At 41.0% G+C, this 20,410-nt stretch overlaps 2 protein-coding genes across 5 annotated transcripts in view; one reads left to right on the top strand and one right to left on the bottom strand.

The window, feature by feature from the left end:
• The first annotated feature begins 1,428 nt into the window (after nt 1-1,428).
• cfap300 (cilia and flagella associated protein 300) lies at nt 1,429-3,759 on the top strand. 2 transcript variants are annotated; one of them, XM_035993475.1, is made up of 7 exons: nt 1,429-1,586; nt 1,884-1,965; nt 2,207-2,276; nt 2,411-2,568; nt 2,656-2,828; nt 2,927-2,993; nt 3,442-3,759. In XM_035993475.1, exons 2-7 carry the CDS (start codon nt 1,888-1,890, stop codon nt 3,571-3,573), a joined length of 678 nt encoding a protein of 225 aa, XP_035849368.1. In that variant the 5' UTR covers nt 1,429-1,586; nt 1,884-1,887; the 3' UTR covers nt 3,574-3,759. The 2 variants fall into 2 exon arrangements, with proteins under 2 accessions (XP_035849368.1, XP_031179243.1); XM_031323383.2 differs by having other exon boundaries at nt 1,438-1,752.
• Nucleotides 3,760-5,684: 1,925 nt separating this feature from the next.
• Nucleotides 5,685-20,410, bottom strand: part of LOC116067068 (potassium voltage-gated channel subfamily KQT member 4) — a 51,834-nt gene continuing 37,108 nt past the window's right edge. The window contains exons 5-15 of one of the 3 annotated variants that reach the window (XM_031323371.2): nt 20,134-20,259; nt 19,193-19,303; nt 18,984-19,079; nt 18,770-18,858; nt 16,821-16,946; nt 15,712-15,768; nt 13,711-13,940; nt 13,526-13,625; nt 8,706-8,837; nt 8,472-8,610; nt 5,685-8,038 (exon numbers count right to left, since the gene is read on the bottom strand). In XM_031323371.2, coding sequence (XP_031179231.1) covers nt 7,835-8,038; nt 8,472-8,610; nt 8,706-8,837; nt 13,526-13,625; nt 13,711-13,940; nt 15,712-15,768; nt 16,821-16,946; nt 18,770-18,858; nt 18,984-19,079; nt 19,193-19,303; nt 20,134-20,259 — 1,410 coding nt within the window. In that variant the 3' untranslated portion in view covers nt 5,685-7,834. The remainder of the gene's footprint in view (nt 8,039-8,471; nt 8,611-8,705; nt 8,838-13,525; nt 13,626-13,710; nt 13,941-15,711; nt 15,769-16,820; nt 16,947-18,769; nt 18,859-18,983; nt 19,080-19,192; nt 19,304-20,133; nt 20,260-20,410) is intronic. The other 2 variants (XM_031323372.2, XM_031323373.2) reach the window with 2 other exon arrangements.

The raw sequence follows: 20,410 nt of genomic DNA on the forward strand, positions 1-20,410 counted from the left end.
AATACAGTTACATATACAGTTTATTGCTCCAATTAGCATCAGTATTTTGAGGATAGTCTGATAATAAACGTATGGCTAATGGGTTTATGGTTATCAGTCTTACATCATAATACATTTCATGAGTCTCGTCAGGCAGAAGAATACATTTTAACATCTACAATCTGACAAGTGACAAGCCCAAAGGCAATGAAATTAAAGAGACAACACAACATGGTTACATCATCGTGACTTCTGCTCATGGGGAATATTGGGGTCTGATGGGCGTCTTATATTGGAATGTGGATCAAAGGGACCCCACATCCTCCACCATCCTGGAATGTTGTGAATGTGGAATGAAATGAGTATTTGAGCCAGGATGAATAACAATATTTGTATGGATCTGTAGGGAGTTACAAGGACAGTTGGGGTAGGTTGACAAGAGTAAACACATGTACAAGCTCTGAAGCATTTGCAGCCTATCATGCTTAACTGGTGAGATGCTGCAGAACAGTTAGTTTTCTTTGCACATGTTTAAAAAAATCTATTAATGTAAGGGCAAGGTCCCTTTTACCACCAAATGAAAGGGACCTTGCCCTTTTTGTTTCTGAAGCTCAGGTGTTCCTGCCAGATTGAACACACTTTACAAGAGAACATTTGAGGCAAATGTAAAGCAAGAGGTTGGTCAAAACATGTGGAGATACATCTGTGCTTCACCTCAGGGCTTTACAAAGAGGCACATAGATAAGAAGTACACATTATACGGATGCACAGTAATTGAGATAAATAAAAGGAGTCTACCAGAGAGGTGATGTTGTTAGAAAAAAAGAGAGGGAGGTGAGAAGGCAAGGCTGAGAGGGGATCAAGATAGAAATGCTTAATAATATGAATGAATAGCATTAATTTGGGGCATTAATAGCCTATACATTTTTGTCAAAATAATCTTAAATCAAGGTCCACTTTCTTGCTTGTTCTTATGAATTATTCAAACTTGAGAAACCGTTATTTCTAAAGTCAAGAATGAACTGTTAAGCAAGGCATTTTCTTGGATCAAATGTGATTTCCTTTATAGTATTGTCCTCCAAAACACCTTGCCAGGATATCTAACAATTACCTGTTCACTCACATTTGAATTATTATTATTATTATTATTATTATTATTATTATAACACAAAACCTGCTGTATGACAGACATAACACAACAAATCAGATAAAACTGTAGTGCAGCTAGCAAAAGCAGTGTTTCTCAAACAGGACAAGGATGCTCTCTGGTGGCTGTGAAGACATGTCGCCTGTCCCACTGTAGGTAAACGTTTATTCACCCTGGTAGATTGACAGTGAGTTAACTAACTAACTAACTAACTAACTAACTAACTTATCATGACAAAAATACGACACTAACTAAGCACAATTAAAATGCGTCCGTTGTCTAGGCAACAAGTACACGAATCTTCTGAGATGGAGGAAACAAGCGGACTAACCACTTCGTTATCATTCCGTGTAACCGGCACAAACCGTCCAGACAAGACGCTGATTGGCTGTTAGTGAACACTCCTGTCGCTGATTGGCCTGTAAACGCCTACAACTCTGGTACTTCTTTGTGCACACGAGTGAGTCTTCACTGTTTTTTGTAGGCTAACACAACCACCAAAGAAAAAGTAAAAACATGGCAGGAGAGAAATGCGCATTTGAGCAAACTTTTTCTTTTACTCCTCTTCCCTCCAAGAAGCTTTCCTTCCTACAGGACCGAGACACCTTACAACTGTTTATGAAATGGTGACGTATGACATTTAGCTAGCTAACCTGTGACACCTCTGAAAACCTCTTCTTGTCCTTCTGTCAGTTGGTTTTCCGTAGGTTATCTCCTGGTTGTATGGTCTTCTAATGGATGTGTGTGGTAATTTCAGGTCCATGCTGGGAAGGATTTTTGCTCAGTCTTACAGCTTTGACCAGTGCTTTTACCCTTACAACAGTGAACGGTTTGCACTGGTAAGACCCATCATGATAAGCTACCCAGTCTGAAATTATATTAAAACCACTGACAAATATGGCAAATTGAAATCGATGCTTAATCATTCTCAATCCCATTGTGATTGATGTGTTTAACGTTGTCTTGTAGGAGAGGAATGTAATGTCGCAATACTATAATTACTGGTTGTCTGTTCTGATAAAGTGTTTTCATGTGTTCAATCATATTTGAATGCTATTGATATCCCTCTGTAATATGCAGTGTTTCTTCAGAGATCCCAAAGTCATATCCAGCCTGAGAAAGATGGAGGCCGGAGCCTGGGTGCCTCTTGGTATGTCATGTCCCCCCAGAAAGCCTTTCATCACTGATAGTAGGAAATTGATCTAATCTACTAGACAATATTTGCAGTCAAATCTCAGGGGAATGTTTTTTACTTGTGTGTGTTTTTGTGTGTGTTTGATGTAGACAAGCCAGTGGTGTCTGTCGATGTGGAGCTGGTGCCATGTACTAAGGTCTCCATGGAGCTGTTTGACCCAATCTACTCTTGTGGGATCTTGAGGCCCTCTGGACATGTGGTTAAATGCTTTCATGATGTCTACCCCGACTATGATGAGCTCAGACAGGTTACTCTTTCTTTTCTCATCAACCCGTCTGTCTCTAGTTATTTCATTTGACATGGAGTCATACCAAATCTTCCTCTGTTCCTCTAGATGTTGCAGGAGGAGGACTCTGAGCACTACTATGTGTTTGGGAGAGAAGAGCGAGGAGAGTTTCTGTTTCGCCTCTTCAAGCACCTGTGTTTGGGAGGAGAGCTCTGTCAGTACGAAGACACCATTGGCCAGTACATCAGCACCACAAAGCAAATCTACAAAGATCTGATCAAGTGGGCAGAATCTGACCATCTTTAATAATTATTGATCAGGTTATTAAATACATCCAGATCTAATAATAACATTGTAATTCTACCCTTTACCATTGTAGTGTTCAGAAGGATCCAGAGACTAAGAAGATCACTGTTGTCTCCACAGTCCTTAAAGTCTGTGCCTATGTAAGTGCCAATACCAGGGCCTCTCCTACGTGGAATGCAGCCATCATTAATGGTTTTGAATACACCTGTGCTTTTCCTACTATGACATGTCAACATGTCTGCTGTGAAAAAGGTCTATAATGTAAACAATTATGTATTAACTTAACATCTATACTTATATTGATACAGTTCACAAACAATGTTACTTGCCAACATATGTTTCACTATTCTGCTAATTGAACTCAAATTGATTTATTTAACCCTTAAGGTTTTTAGGAATCATGACTGCACTGCTTTGTAGATGCTCTGTTTAAAGAGATTGCTGATCACAGACTCTGCAACCAATAATTGTCAAAAAGGATTATATTAAGAATAGCACATTTCACAGCTGTCCTTCACATACACAAGAGGCTTACTTGAATTGTCCTCATTATTTACACACAAATATTGTATTGTTAATCCTCTGTAGGATGAGTCTGGACGATGTTTCCCTGGTAAAGGAGAGGAGGAGCAGACCTTTGCCTATTTGATTGTCGACCCCTTCAAACGACACATGACTTTGTTTTACCACTGCTACGGTGTAGGAAACTTCACATTGTGACAGCGAAGAGCTGAGAGTTGTTCTGTAGAACTTGTCAGATGGTGGACGTGTGTATGTAGAAACACATGAGCTCAGACTGCCATAGCCAGAAATCTGTTGTACACAATGAATTCCAAGTTTGAGTAACAAATGAGAAGGATTTATTTGTTATTTTTGTTCTATTAAAGTATGTCAATAAAATGTTTTTAAACAGCATTAAAATGACTCTGCGCCTGCATGCATGGGCCATGTTGAGCCTTTTGTTGGTTCTCCCATAGTGTAGTAATAATAATTTGTGGTTAGCATTTTAGCTACACTAAATGTTAGTAAACTCAACAAGGCAATTGAACATAAGATAAGATCATGATTTTGGTTCATCTTTCACTTTTGAATCGTGATTTAGAAAGTTTTTAATTCTACCACATTCTTAATAAATGGATTACCTAAACCATATTTTGCATATTAACTCTTGTCATTATTCTATGTATATTAATTCATTGGTATGTCCAAATATTTTAAATTTTGCCACCTGATTTCAACCCCCTGCAATAGATGCCTATCACTCTGTAACTATCACACATTACACAGTATCGATTAATCAGAATAGTTTAGACAAAAAAGAGAAGTCAACATACAGTCCAAAGAGCTTTATTGAAACAAATAAATTAATAAGTTAGTCAAGTGAGCTAATTTTATCCTCAGCCGATAAACATTGTTGTATCTCTTTAAAAGATCAATAGAGGTGTGCATTAGATTAGAAAATAAGATAAGCTAAATATTTCAGTAGCTACAATCAATTTAAATTGGAAGACTTTATAAGTTTTCGCATTTTGCTTATTGCTTTGATCAGTTTCATTTTAACAACAGTTCCAATACCTAAGAGAGCAGTTAAAGGGCAACGAGCTGGAATGTCAAACGACAGCAAGTCAGTGAATGATGGATGGTTGGTTGGGGGTCATGAAGAAGAACAGAGTGAAAAAGAGAGCGTGCAGATTGAGTCATGCATAGCATTCAGTCAGTTAGACAATCAGTTACTGTTTCTCATACTTGGTTTTCTAGACTAGCGCCCCCTAGTGGCCTCAGAGGTAGTTGCGTGGAAGCCATACTTCTCAATAGCCTCTTTCCGACCAAGTAGTTACAGGAACGTAGTTATAGGAACAGTCCACTTCTAAACAGTTCTACTAACTACTCTCCCCCAAAACAGGTTTTGCCATTTGCATTCACACTGGCCAAGTGGCCATAGGAACTGACCTTTTGTTATTATAATCACAGCCATCTAACCACCACTATGTAGAAAAGGGAAAAGACCCTGCCCTGAAGTAGGAGCTGAAAGAGTTACAGGAACTGTGGCCAGAGGAACTTAAAAATCCCCAAATTGGTCCAGTCGGAACAGGAGAAAAAAAGGGTTCTAGGAACGTTATGTTCTAGGAACTGCAAAAATCCCTCCGGCCGGAAAGCGGCTATTCATTCTAGCATCTTTTTGGGCCCTCCTCACATGAGGCCCTGTGTGACATGCTTGTGATAAGAACGCATGCCTGCAGAGTTTCCTGTGACGAAACAAATGTCCATGCCAGATCTGACTGGTGTTAAAATACAGTAAGGGTGTCGATGCGACGAGGTCCTGGCTGAGTTACGATGATATGCTAAACATACAGTAATATTCTCAGAAAATATCAAAGGTTGCAGCAGTCATAAAAGACTAATGCCCTAAAAAGTACATTTTCAGAACAATTTTGATGGTGTTTCTTTAGTAAGATCAAGGTTTTACAAACAAAAAGAGCATGGCTATCTTCATGTGATACCCCATCAAACACTTTTCTTTGAAGCAGAATTAATATTTAAGTTTGAGACAGAAAGCCGCACCATATCAGTTACAGAACGAGGACATTGAAGGCACAGGTCATTTCCTCTCATGTCTTGACTCAACATTTTGTTCTTCTAATGCTGGAGCCACCACTAACAACAACATGCAATACAGGGGTCTCACATGTACATGAGGCTCAACATTCCGGATGACAATAAAGCACTGTTCAGTCTAATAATGTTTCTAATAAGTCTTTGCTATAGTGTAGGCCTAAAAATAAAGCTAGCTGGCATTTCTCTATGAAATGAATGCAAAAATTGAAGCAAGCTCTGAAGTGCCATTTTATTCCTCATGGCATCAGATCATAAATAGACCAACCAAGGAAGTACATTCACTGTTTAAAGTCTAGGCTTGGCTTGAATGGAAAAGTGGAGCACCTGAGTCAACTGGTTTGACTGGAACAAATACATGAATCACTTGCAGGGACAGAAGAACTGTTTTCACTGGCCATACAGTATGCTGAATGTTTTCTTCGTTGAAGCTGTCAGCAATTATCTGATGACATTAAAAAAATATACATATGAGCTCTGCGAGGTGCTGAGCGTGAACCTGATCAGCTGTGTGTAGTTACAGTTGTGTCATCCATGATTCAACTTGACAACAAATGCTACATCTATTTAAAGATCATATATATAACTGAATTAAATATATTAACTTAAATTCTACATTCACTTTGACAACCAAAATAATAAAAAAAAAAACTGAATTTTGCCATTATGGGTTATACAAAATTAATGCATAACAAAGATAAAAAGACAAAACTGTGTTATATTTATCAAGTGTCAAAGTATTTAAGTAAAGGAAATGCTTTAATGTTTTGTGTGTGTGTGTGTGTGTGTGTGTGTGTGTGTGTGTGTGTGTGTGTGTGTGTGTGTGCGCGCGCGCGCGCGCATTTTTGCACTCTCCAGTTTTGTCCACAGAGCGTTAACTGTGTATCAAATATCTCCAAGAAAGAAACAGAAAAGACAGAGGAGAGGCAAGAATAGTCAGTAACACCTATGGGTGCCAACCCTGCACCCTGTCTGTCTGTAGTGAAGCTGTAAGGCTGGAACCATTTCCTAAGACACGTGCATTCATGAGGTTAAAAACTGGCCAAAAAGATTTCTACATCATCTCCATAGCTCCTAACTGCAAGATTGCATGCCATCTGATGACTGTAAGAGTGAAAACTATCCTCCTGTAAGAAAGGCTGACCAGCTGACATGGTGAACCTGACCTAAGGCTAGATCTGCGTGATGAGTAGCAGTGCAGAAAAAATGTGACATAAATGTCTAACTTCTTAGGATCATTGAGGTTTTATCTACAGTAACATGCATGTCTGGGAGGGGGTGCATGGGCTGCAAGACAGAGAGGTTTAAAGGGCATGTTAAAAACACAAAGTTAGGTTACTAAAATACTCAAGGAGATAAAGTCACCTTTGAAACATTGCAAAGAAGAGATTAAGGATGTTTTGGCTCTATTAAATCCTAAATAAGTTCCTCACTTGAATGCCAGCCAAACAGGGAATAATGTTTTTTTTTGCAAGTGGGCTTGTTGGAGACAGAATGTCTGAGAGAAGGAATGGAGATGAAAACAAACAACAAAGTACAGTACATATCAGTCACTCCAAGGCATTCTTCCAGCTCTGTTTTCACGTGACAAGTTTGGGCAAATAAAACAGGATTTACATATTTAAAACTCCCTTCTTTGGGTAGGAAGGTGTACCATAGAGTTTCAGTGCTTTGGGCTGTTAGCCCAGTTTGCCCGTCCAGGTCCGAGGGAGCAGATTATTTCTGTGTCGACGGCTCCTTCGGTGTTTAATCATTTCTCTGGTGGTGCGAAATTCGCAGGTAGGAACCATTACATTCACCACAGCCATCCTAAGGTACTGAACAAATGACTGGTATGGCACTTGCAGCACTGTTTATGTCAAGTGAGTCAGCAAACTTTCAGTCAGTTGATTCAAGCAGCCAAGAAAGAAAAAAAAAAATTATGATGGGGGGGGGGGAACAAGATTTCTCCAAAGATTTACAAAAATTCATAGTCTGATGATGTACAGTTGAAGCTTTAAGGGAGGCATAGATAAATAGCATGATGTGAGTGGGTGAAAGTAGTTCAGTAGTCAAGTTATAGTTGTTCATCCCTCTCTTCATCTCCATGTAGTGGGATGAGAGGCGTGTGCGGTGAGCAGCTTTGGCTGAGGCTCCTTGGTGGAGCCATCCGGTGGCCTCCGTCTGTATCAGCTCTGGAAATGCATTCACTTCAGGAAAAAAAAACGGTGAGGGTGCAGATTTAAGATAGAAGGGTGCAAATCATCCCAGACAGAAATTAAATGATTGATGACATTAAGGTTGGGCTGCTTAAAGTGAGGACTCAGCCGCCGGAAAACATACTGTAGGGTTGTGTGTCTGTGTTCGGACAGCCCAGAGACTTCTCAGCTCACTGTGATTCCAAGTTGCCGCTCTCAGAGATGTTGAGTGTGTTAGCGGAGGGGGAGAGGTCTCTTTGGTCTGTGGGGCTGTGGTAGTCAGATGTCAGCTCGGGTTCCAGGAGGGAAGACAGGGTGAAGTGAGACGAGCCTTTCTTTAGGCACTGGGAGTAGAAGCTGAGCAAGAGGTCCAGCTTGTTCTCTATAGACTGTACCTGAACAAACACACATTCATGTGTCAAGCTTCTTATTATTTGCCTTTCTAATGAGATGTTTCTGTAGTTTTCTTTTCATGTTCTATTCCACTAAATGAGTATACACTGGAACACAACGTCATTTGTTAGCATTGGAAAACAACATATCTCATGAGTCTTAGCCATTAGCGGTCAAATTCTCTTGTAAGCTGCAGAAAAGAAAAACTGATGAAAGAAAGCCTACTGTGTTAGTTTAACATGGACTTCATCTCATAAATGCTAAATTACATAATTTCCTGCTCTCAGTTCACTGCATTTCCTGTACTTTTTAAGGCAGTTTTTCTTTTCGATCTACCAGAGTAAATGAAAGCAATCCATTGACATTTTGCAACTGATTCATATGTTAAACAAAAAACACAGTTCCACACAAGCTATATAACACTTCCTCTATTACCTGTTTCTCCACCTTGACTACACGTCCCATCATGCTTAGCTCATCCAGTGGGTCCAGTTCTGGCGGCGTCTTCTCTCCCTTTTCAGAGCGCGCTTTCTTATCGGGCTGAACGTTTCCTCGCCCAATTATCTGGTCCACCCTTTCACATAAAAACAACAGATTACCATAAATATGATAAAGACTTAGACTTAGAGGACAGAGGTTTTCTAAACTCTTTTTATTGACCTAACCTACCGCATCTGCAGGCTCTTGATACGGCCCAGCATGTCCAGGTGTCCAGCAGAGTACTGCTCTATGACGTCCTTCACATCATACGGACGCAGTGTCTCCTTAAACTTCCTCTTGGCCACAAGGAATTTTAATATCCTACACAAACACACCAAACTCACTGTTACCACTCCTCCGAGCACCTTTAAAGAGCCTCACACTGCACACCCACATATATGGACGTACAATAAACCTTTGGAAAAATGCAGGGGCAGGACAGCTATCAAACGATGCGGGACACCCTGAGAATAACAAGATTAATTACAGTAAGAGTGACCTTATCATTCACAAACAGCCCCATAAAGAGAATAGTCTTAACCATGTGGATATATTGTGATGACGACAACATTTCCCAGAGACATTTGCTTATCAGTACTTGCCGTTTCAGCAATTAGCACAAATCTCACATAGTAATAGGTAACACACACACACACACACACACACACACACACACACACACACACACGTACCGATACCATACAGATGGAGGATCACAGTACCCACTACCCACATCCCAATGTCGGGGAATCACACGGAGGAATGTTGACCCAGCACCACTGCACCCAGTGAACACATCACTGACAACATCCTCTGCCAGAGTCGGTCTAGTTGGGCGTCATGCTGGAGTGGAAGATTTGCAAGAGATAATGGGAAGGAAGCGAAGTAAATTTTAAGCGTGTGTGTGTGTGTGTGTGTGTGTGTGTGTGTGTGTGTGTGTCTTTCTATGTTGGGTGAGTCATTCAATTTCCTTCTTATCACTTACGCGATAGGCCGCTCAGAGATGCTGGCTCCGCAGAAGGACCAGAAACGCCAAATGTAAGCTAGACAAAATATACACACTCAAGCTGTCATCTTACCCTGTGATGGATTGCGCTACAAGTCAAGCTGGGGAAGACAGAGATTTGTTTTTAACGAGGATTCCTATCTCACACACCCAGACACCTAAGTCCACTATAATACTCTCACTTGCCTTCACAGGAGGAAAAAAAGAAATCACATCAAAGGTCTGAGAGGTAGAGGATCAGAAACACTCAGCTGTTCCGAGAAAACGTCACACGCACGCACGCACGCACGCACGCACGCACGCACGCACGCACGCACGCACACACACATCTGTGTAAACAACCATACACACATGCAAAAATATAATGTCACAAATGCATACACCTACACACACTCATAGTCAGAAGTTTGTCCACACTAACACAACTACACACATGTGGGCATAGCGGGAGAAAGTGAAATCTGAACTTGAGAGAGGGGTCAGTAACTGTAACCTTTATTCAGGTCTGCAGCACTTTCAGCAGCCACATACAGTACACCACATACAGCGCGCAGTTTTGTGATGCTGCAACAAAGGGAAGGAGAAGGTGTGATGAAAGGGAAGAGAAGCGAAAGGAGGAGTGGTGGTCTACAGCTGGTGCCATAGCAGCCGTCAGCGCACTCTTCCCCCTCACGCAGCACTCTGTTCTTGATGACTCCTGCATTTAGGGTATTTTTGCAGGCGGTCTTTTCTTATTTTGCAGGTAGATGCAGATTTTTTGCCAGGGTGGGTCTCAGGTGTGGGTAAAAGAAAAGCTTGGGTTGAGGGGGGGTGGGGGGGGGGGACCCTCCAAGGGTTTCTTCGAAATGCTGACTCTCTTTCTCAGTTGATGAAATGGCTTCCATAATAAATACATGGTCAGGTTTGAGTATGGCCCCTGTCTCCCCCCAGAAAACATCAAGCTACAGTGCAACAGTCACTGGCAGTGGTACAGTACAGCTGGCACGGCTCACTGAAAGATATTATAGCTTCCTAATGTAATAAGGAAGTTGAGACGTAAAAACGCCGATGACAGAAGGGACAGGAAGTGTCATGTCTGTGCCCCAAAATGCTTGCATAGCTAGTGCAAATATTTTTGCAATTCAGCAAAGGTGAATCCCTGATAGTCTCCAATGGGAAGGTCTAATCGGTGACTTAAAAATGACTGTTATGCTGACACTAATCCTAGGTGGACCAAGTAGGAGCGAGCCACTGTGGGGGCAAGTCAGATTCTTTGCCAGATACGACTACCTACCTACACAAGCTAGTGCACAAGCTACAGTATGTGGATTTAATCATTCTTACAGAGAAATATACTGCGTAAACATTATAAGAGTTTACAGATATTACAGCTGAAACAGAACAAAAACTGATGACTAAAGATCAAATTGTTATAAATCGTAAGCATGTCTGAACTATTTATTTAATAAAGACGGAGCTTCATCCAAGAATGCGAACATGCAGAAATTGTGTTTTGTGCAGTATTTGATTTGTGCGTGAGAGAAGTCACAGTAGAGAGAGAGCCTAGAGAGATATCAAGCCTTGTTTTCCCATGCTCCTCTTCTTCTCCCTCCGTACATAAACAGGACACTGTACGCATTTATCCACATGTGCCTCTCTAAAGTGAAGTCTCAGCACCCAGGCCTACTGCGAAATTCTGTGATTCACAAACATCATTCACGAAACTCGCCAAGGCTGCTACTGCATGTGTGTGTGTGTGTGTGTGTGTGTGTGTCTCTGTGTGTGTGTTAACGCAGTGAAGCACCTGCTGTTTACACACCTGCACTATCTATAGGAACTCCCTGTCTTCTATTGTCTGCAGCACAGAGCAGCTGAGGTCAGAGCTATCTGCTGAGTAAAATGAAAACCTGAGGAGAGGTCATATAATACCCTATCAGTATGATAATGATATAAATATATATATCAATATAGCAGCATGATAAATACAGTATATCATGCTGCATCCCCAGACCGGAAAATATCTACCTGCTGTTTATCTAACAGTGACTATGTACTTATTTATTAAATTATTGTAATAATCATAACCAGAATGGATTATTCAAAAACGTATAAAGATTAGGAGACAACATATCCACTCATCTACATGCAACAACCAGTAGAATCGAAGACAACACTATTGATGATGTGATTATACGGTATGCATCTTTAACTAACTAGGCCACCAGGATGCCCAACACAGCGTTTATTCCCAGGCACGTACCCACTTCATTCAAGAGCTTCACAGAGTGCATATGGAAGCACACATACAGCATCATGCTACTATGAGAAATACTGCGAATAAACAGCGCTGACATCAGGGACCGGAAAGAGAGTCGATCTAATCCATTCTAATCAAACCTCTCTGGAGACCAGCCTGTCCCCAACACCAGATGTTTGCGAGCAATTGTAGTTTTTTTCTGCCACCATCAGTGAAAAACTCTACACTGTTACTCTGTGAGTGTGAGTGTGTGTGTGTGTGTGTGTGTGTGTGTGTAAGGGGGGATGTTGCATACATGATACTGTTGGTAACCCTATGGGATATCTGCATATCTTAAAACAGTATTTTTGCATTTTTCACATGAGTAATTACTAATTATTGGTATACATTTGCCAACAGAGCATGTCTTCACACACACACACACACACACACACACACACACACACACACACATACACACACACACACACACACTGTCCATGATTTATAAGTACATAGTTTTTTGCTTTTCTTCATGACTAAGCTGAAGAAAGCCAAACCCATTCATTCAAAGTGTCTCAGCACATAGTGTGTAAGGACATCCATCACTGACATACTACAGTGACATTACATCAAAAATTATAGTCGATGAATTACAGGAAGAGATGACACAATGACAGCAATCAACATCAGCAATGCTTTTAATCAATGGTTAGTACAGTTGTCCTTGTCTAAACTGTACAATATCGTTTGTCTCTGTACAGTCCTAATGTACTGTGATCCTCCATCTGTATGGTATCGGTGCATATGTGTGTGTGTGTGTGTGTGTGTGTGTGTGTGTGTGTGTGTGTGTGTGTGTGTGCGTGTGTGTGTGTGTGTGTGTGTGTGTGCGTGTGTGTGTGTGTGTGTGTACTCTCCACCCTATCATGCCACATGACCGGCCTGAATGAGCTGGGCCTACTGAGCGACAAGGTCGCACGAGGGAACTAACCCTGCCTGCAGGAGGGCTCAGTTACCTCTCCTAAGTGGACATTTCTACTCTGTCAGCTAAATCTGCACACGCCAGCACCTAAATGGAGAAGCAGCATGTTCACCAATTAATGCAGGCTGTCAAATCCCATGAGAAGCATTTCTGACTACACATGCATGGTTTGGTCATGTGACACAAGTGACCTTATTCCATCAATGACTGGAGGCATAACAGCTCCAGCTTGCACCTTACGAAGCCCATATACCTGGAAACACAAGCTTTTACTTCCCAAAAAGTGCTTGGCTTAAGGTTTTCAGAGACATTTCAAGGTATGATATCCTCTTGTATTTATCTAGATATGTGTTGTATTTACCCCAACCTGATTTAGCCATTTCTAGCACTTGGCTGAAGCATGTTAGGTCCAAAAATATTATAACTTTATATTATTACAACTGTGTTTTTACTATATTGTCATTTATAATATGTTTAGACACCAGCATTCACCTATGGGTGCCCACAGAAGGAGTTATAGTTTGAATCAAATTGTTTATTTTTTACTTTATATGTTTTTTTAAATGTTTAATGAGTCATATGTTTTATTTATTGAGTTTCAGACATTGTTTTTGTCCATATATATATTTTTTTTAATTTCACTTGAACTACTACTGTAAATGGACGTCTCAACTGTTTGATGGAAAAAGAAGGAAAAACACATTTTCCATTGCTTATGGGTGGGACCATTACAGAATTGAATAAACAATAAAAATGGTTTCCACTATAGGTATAATAACTAATATGCTTTTGATGACAGAACTCACCTGACAGCCCGTATGAGTGTCTTCACTGCTGGGATTACCTCCTCCATGGCCACGTCACAAAATGGTTTGTCTTCCACACTGTCCTCCCCGACCCCCTCTACTAAGCCAAGACAAATGGTGAGACATTATTATGCAGAAATTATCCCTGTGAGTGTAAAGTGTTTGGATATGTGTGCGTTGCCTACCATCAACAGGTGGACGTGGTTTGAGGCGAAGAGAGGTGCGAAAACGTGTGCGGTCATTAAAGCTCCAGCTCTTCTGGACCTTCCCCGGGCTGGTGGCATCGGGGACGTTCTCCTGGCTGGGAGAGCAGCGGACACCAGAGTCCGGGGGCAGCGGTGAGGCCTTGTTCCTAATGGTTTGGGATGATCTGGAATTGTTCATCCTAATCCGATCCCGGAAGCCTATTTTACTGCTGACAGTGAAGATAAAATATTCAAACATCTGTAGTAGTATTCTTTTTGGATCATACTAGGTTTTTCTCAATGACCACAATGTCCATGCCCTTTGACCTTAATGGAAAACTAAGCTGTGTTATCCTGGGAGTTTAGGGGAGCAGCAGGTCAGCAGCCTGAGCTTGTTAGAAAAGAGTTAGTTAGTAATATTGAAGTAACACAATAAAATATGGCCTCTGACTTTTACAACAATCATCAGAGAGACTCATCAACAAACAGACAAAACAGGGACACAAACAGACATCTACATTTTTTCTCAATGAAGGACAGACTATTACTGACTTATCATGGAGGCAGTTTGACCACAGGGACCACTCGATATTGCCTAAAACTGATTCTGCCCTGAGGGTTTTCTTATTTAATGTGCTTATCATAGCACCTGATTCAGCAAAATCAGACTGAAACCTGATTCAAGACTTGCAGTAGTGCTGGGCCGGCGGAAAATGTTCCACCTAGCATCAGGATAAAGACATGCTTCCTAAATCCCTTCAACAGAGTGAATGAGCATCAAAATATCGGCTTCAAAGCGCAGCCGTACAGAAGGTGTCTCATTAAGTGCTCTAGCACCTACAACAACCCAAGGCAGGCCGGTATGTGAGGTCATCTATTTACAGGAGGAAAGCTATTTGGCGGCCATTCCCTCCAACAAACTGACTCCTAACGCGGCTGTTAAAGCATGCTCTTGAGACCACTCCTTCTCTGTAGCCACTTACATGTTACACACTGTCACGGATTCATAAGGCAATGCAAACATCATGCACCACAGAGCAATTCCAGCCCAGTTGTTCACTCCCACATCTTTACGATGATATACTCTTTGTTGTGCGTGTGTTACAGCCGGCCATTTAAATTAAAATTTAAATAGTTAAGGGAGGTTAGTGGTAAAAGCATTTTATACAAGCTAGCTAAAATGCTTCAGGTAGACTGGATGAAATGGGAAAGATAGAGTGAAAGAGCTTTGCATGCTGTTGGGAGAGCAAGCAAATGATTTAGATGCATTCTGGGCCATAAACTTCACTAAATCTTTCCAAAACATTAAAAGAATAGTGCATGCAAACCGCACCTAAAAACCTTTTAAAAATACAGCACAAACTACTGATTTTATTGAAAGGTTACATGACAAATCTGAAATAGGAAAACATGCTGAATCATTTAAACCTTCTCTCCAAGAAGACACTATGAATGAGGCAAACAACTAAATGGAAAACATAAAGCGGGGGTCAAGAGGGGGGCAATTTTTTTTACTTCAGCTCCAATTTGGGACAAACAAACTTTTTTTTTCATCAGAGATGTTTAATGAAACATTTTATGTTAGCTTACCAGAAATGTGTATCTTTGTCACATTGTCATAAACCATTATCAGGACTTCTGTTGTGTTTTCAACAAATGGTTTATCCTGATTTTCAAGCCAAACCAAGCAAAATCAGCCCTAGTTTCTTCAGCAGGAAGTACCGAGCTGGAGAAACATCCTTTCAGGTATAGGATTTTTTCATAGTAAAGGATTCACTAAAGCATTTGTGGACCAGAGTATAGCGCCTGTTTAAGGTATGTAATTGGTAAGTGCAGGATGTGGTTGAAACCAGTAACAAAACATTTTGTAAGCCGCTGCACCAGTCCACAGATGTATGAGTGTTTAGGGCAAGGTGAGCAGGATGTGCATGTTAAAGGAGGAGTAGGAGTGGTGTTATTGATTTTAGCGTGCCCCGTGCACAGGCTTGTTGCCATGGATACCTCTGCTTGCGGCCAGCGTGAATCCGGAAGAGACTCCGTTTTTTAGGAAGGAGTTGACTGAGGAGACACACAAGGCAGAGGGAGAGAGGGTGAGGGGAAGAGAGGAGTGGGAGAAGGCAGGGAGGGTGAAGGAGGACGAAAAGTTCTGGGACACAACCTGGATACATGGGTAACCCGTGAGGATAAAACGTAGCAAAGGAAAAACTAGGGAGAGACGGTAAGGTGGAGAGGGGAGGCGTGACATCACAATATTCCAAATAGCCCTTTCTGATCTTGTTACCTAGAACGGGAAAATGTACTACTGAGAGGCAGTTTTGGATTATGGAGACAAAGTCAGTGAGAAGTGAGGAGGTGGGGTTTGAACCGGTTGGTGAGGAAGGATCATGCAAAGGTATTGGGTAATGTTTCACCTGAGTATATTCATCAAGACAGCCCATTAAACATCATGGTGTGACAGCAGCTCCTCAAATCGAAGACATTTCTACCAGCCGAACTTGCATTATTGAGGTGCTTCTCTCATCTAACGCATGCATAAATCCGATATATACAATTTACATAATCAGCCCTTTTGGCTTTTGTTTAAGGATTATGCTAATGATGAAACTAATGCAGCAAATCCACTCTCACTATGAATACCCTTTAACCCACAAGCACAGCTCATGACTTGAAGAACCAACCTGCATGGAACGTCTGCCTTCCTGAGAACAGATGAAGGATGGAGAATGGATGGCATGGAAAAGATACGAAGGAAATTAAGGGAGAGAAAGAGGAAGACAGTAAGAGGCAACCAGTGAGTGAACAGCGAGAGGCGGTGGAGATGGCAAGAGTTTGAGCTAAGCAGACAAAGATGCAGAGAAGCAAGAGGGGCCTGCAACACAGTGGTCTCAGATCAGCATTAGTGAAACATTGTTAGATACACAACACATTCATGCAGAAAGCTCCAGAAGCAGTCAGCCTTGATTTTCTTTGTACACCTGTTGAATGTATTTTTCTGTAAGTCCCTGTTGTTAATGTTTTGATTGTGTGTAGGTGTCTGTGTGTGAGTGTAGGCAGACTTTCAGCCACCTGTCTGGATGTACTGTGAGGCTGAGAGGTGGAGGGGTGCGTACCTGTCCCCTGACAGGTAGGGGGAGCTGTAGGGCCGCAGCCCAGACAGCAGCGTGTGGTAGGAGTTGTGGAGAACCTTCTTGGTGTTACGCTGTCGCTGGAGGTGACTGAACAGTAGCGTCAGTTCTCTGACACCCCCAAGTGCACAAATAAACACAAAAAAAGATATGACAAATGAACAAAAAACTAAATATGGAACAACTCACAAAAAGGCCAAATCAATGGTCCAAACACTCAAAAGAAGAGGGATACTTGAGAGAAATAATATATGGGGAAATGAAAATTTTTAATATTGCAATGTGAAACTGTTGATTTGATGTTACAGTGCCCATATTATGAAAAAAAACACTTTTTCTGGGATATGGGGTGTTATTTTGTGTCTCTGATGGTTCCACATGCATACAAACTTGGAAAAAAACCATCCATGCCATTTTGAGTGAGATACAGGTTTCTGAATGTATCCTGCCTTCAGTCTCCGGGTGAGCTAGTCGAAAGCGGCAGGGCTATCTACGTTATCGGCCGAAACATTTGGTTTGTGCTAACCACTTTAGCTAATACCACATCAGCTAGCTAGCTGTTTCTCCAGTCAGTACAAGGCAGGATTAGCTGGGAGACTTCTTCTAAACGAGGGTACACTTCCAACTTTGCGTTGAATACCTGCAGACGAGGGACATGTAAGTAGTTCTATACAATTTCTTTTGTAGATTAGGGTGAACTCGTGTGTGTTGTAGCAGTGTTTTGCCATTGAGAACGAGGTGGCTAACTGCTAGCAGCGTTAGCTTCTTGCTAATAGCCCAGTACCTAGCTACTGCGCATGTGCGACTTCCAACAAAGATGGGATATAAGTGTAATGCCTCACTCTGTAGCTAAAACAGAGAGCTCAACACTCAGGGTGAAAAGAGGAGCTGCAGCAATGTGCAGTACAACAAAAATATGGTGTTTTTTGAAAATTAAACCATGTAAACCTATTCTGGTACAACCTCAAAATAGAATTATGAACCTGAAAATGAGCATAATATGAGCACTTTAATGTAAAAGAGATACACGTTTCTATTTGAGTTTCTCATGTTCCCCTCCTTTTAAGCAAATAAAAATTAGTCAAATTAATACATAAATGCAAGATATAAGAAACCACTGCGTAGAATAAAAGTAATACAAATGTAATTGAATAGTGGTGGCAGAGGCATTTGAAAGGGCTGGGCCCAAATTAATTTTAAAATAATAATTTAAAAATGAAAGGAAATATCCTTCCTTTTTACTTAAACCACAAATGCACACATTTTCCTGAATGGGGTTCTTTATAGGGCTGTGTAAATCAGTGGCGATTTCCCGAATCGATTCGATACTGATTCTGATTCGATTCAATTCAATATCCATTTGATTAGGGAAATTTCAATTACAATACCAGTTTTGCTTGGATATAAAAGCGATTCTCCGATAACGCTGTAAATTGTACAACAAACAAGGGCGTTATTAAAATATTAAGGATCGACCCCAAAGCAGTTACATTAATATACTTTCTATTTACCATGAACACCCTACAGCAGTCAACACAGACGTTTCATATGATACCAATATTTTTACTCTACAGTATATTTAGCTTAAAAACGGAGCTACAGCTTCTGCATGCGCGTCTCTTAGGCTTAACAGATCGATCTTGGGATTTCATGATTTATATGGGAAAATCGATTTATTTGAACCCTACCCTAGATCTTTATGGTCACTTTGATACTGTATGTGCTGTGTTTTCATATTAACCTGAATGTATGAGCAGGGACAAAATAACACTATTATTGTACAGAATTCAACTTTGAGATACAACTCTCAAATCTCTGTCTGCATTTATTACAACACTTGACAAATGAAGCAAACAAATGACCAAAGATAACCACAGTTTTCTGATGGTTAAAACCACTCAGCCCTGAGCATGTAGACTGATAGGAGCGCCTACCTGAATGAAGGCAACATGCTGTCATAGAAGTACCATGTAGCTGTCAGATAGGAGTGTTTGGCATCTGTAGAGTAGAGACGCCATGCAGCCTAAAGAAAGACACAAATACACAGACACATGAAGTCAAAGTTAACACCATCTACTCTCCACTTGTTTGTGAATTTATTAAATGCCATATTAAAACAGCCTTAATGACTCTCACTGTGGCCATTACCTGTATCAGGTTGGCAGCAGGCATCCTTCTCTTCTCAAAGTGTTTCTGCCTGTGCTGCTCTTGAACCTTTAAGGCAAAGCCTGACCCCAGAATTCCCTAAGGGTCAGAGGTTAAATCCAAGTCAGGAGAGCAACTCCGACCAGGCTGAGAGGAGTTACTAACAGGGCTTTGAGTAAATATATATAGATGTGAATATACAGGAGGCTTACGGCAGGCAGGGCAAAGAAGGAGACTCCCAAAAGAGCGAAGCCGGCAGCAAGGAGCCGTCCTTGCCAGGTACGCGGGGTCTTGTCACCATAGCCAATGGTTGTAAGAGTAATCTGGGTGGTTATAAAAGTATATATATATATGTATGATCTCACACACACACACACACAATACCATTTTTTTTTTTTTAGATTATTTTTTGGGCATTTTAGGCCTTTATTTCCGACAGGACAGCTTAGACATGAAAGGGGAGAGAGAGGAGGGATGACATGCAGTAAAGGGCCGCAGGTCGGAGTTGAGCCTGCTGCCGCTGCGTCAAGGACTAAGCCTCTTTATGGGCACGCGATCTACCAGGTGAGCTATTCAGGTGTCACTTTTTAAAATCATGTTACTGTAAATTTGTGTGAGCTGATCTAGTTATAATCCTTCTATTCCTTGATGATTCTCATATCAATCTGAAGTGTATTTCTGCTCTGAAAACCATCTTAAGGGGTTTCTCTGTCTGTATCTCTACTAGTACTAACTAATAAAAAGAAAAAATACTCACAAAATAACCTTAAAAAAAGAAAACAATCCTAAAATGCTAGACTACTGTTAATATTGCAATCACTTTGGACAAATATACTAATAGGAAGTGCATCTGGAAAGTTTGAAATTACGACTAAACCACACTTAGTTCTCTGCTGTTGACGCCTGGAAATCCCTCTGAATGGACATCGTCAACAAAGTTGTCAAGGATTATAATATACTTGTGATCTACAAAGTACATTGTTATTATTGTCTGGTTGTACTATTCACATAAGTCTAATGGTTATTATATGACTATTTGTGTTTTAATTGTCTGTCTTATCTGACTCTTTTGTTAATAAGACAATTTCGATGACACAAGTAAGATAGTATTTCTTCATCCACAGAGATCCTTTGTGCATTATGTTGTACTCACAGTCCCCCACCAGAGGGAGTCTGCATAGGTGTTAAAGTCTGAGTTGATGTCTTTCTCTGCCAGGTAGACAAGGAAGGAGGCAAAGATCAGGACCAGGAAACCTATGTACCAGGCAGTAATCAACTCCTGAGAGAGAGAGACAGAGAGGAGGAATTAATCACACCTGTCAGCAGCAACAGCATCTTCACCATCATAATCCCTGCTGTCATTACCGTATCACTATCATTATTATTGGCTAAATTCCCGGCATCATCACATTTGGCGTCCACTTTTGATT

Source organism: Sander lucioperca, chromosome 16 (genome assembly GCF_008315115.2).
Source record: "Sander lucioperca isolate FBNREF2018 chromosome 16, SLUC_FBN_1.2, whole genome shotgun sequence".
NCBI lineage: Eukaryota > Metazoa > Chordata > Actinopteri > Perciformes > Percidae > Sander > Sander lucioperca.

Excerpts from the sequence above, each read along its gene's own strand:
- cfap300 (XM_031323383.2), top strand. The coding sequence starts at position 1,643 with ATGGCAGGAGAGAAATGCGCATTTGAGCAAACTTTTTCTTTTACTCCT. Across the intron at positions 2,277-2,410 it reads CGGAGCCTGGGTGCCTCTTG|ACAAGCCAGTGGTGTCTGTC; the intron begins GTATGTCATGTC and ends TGTTTGATGTAG. Across the intron at positions 2,994-3,441 it reads TCCTTAAAGTCTGTGCCTAT|GATGAGTCTGGACGATGTTT; the intron begins GTAAGTGCCAAT and ends AATCCTCTGTAG.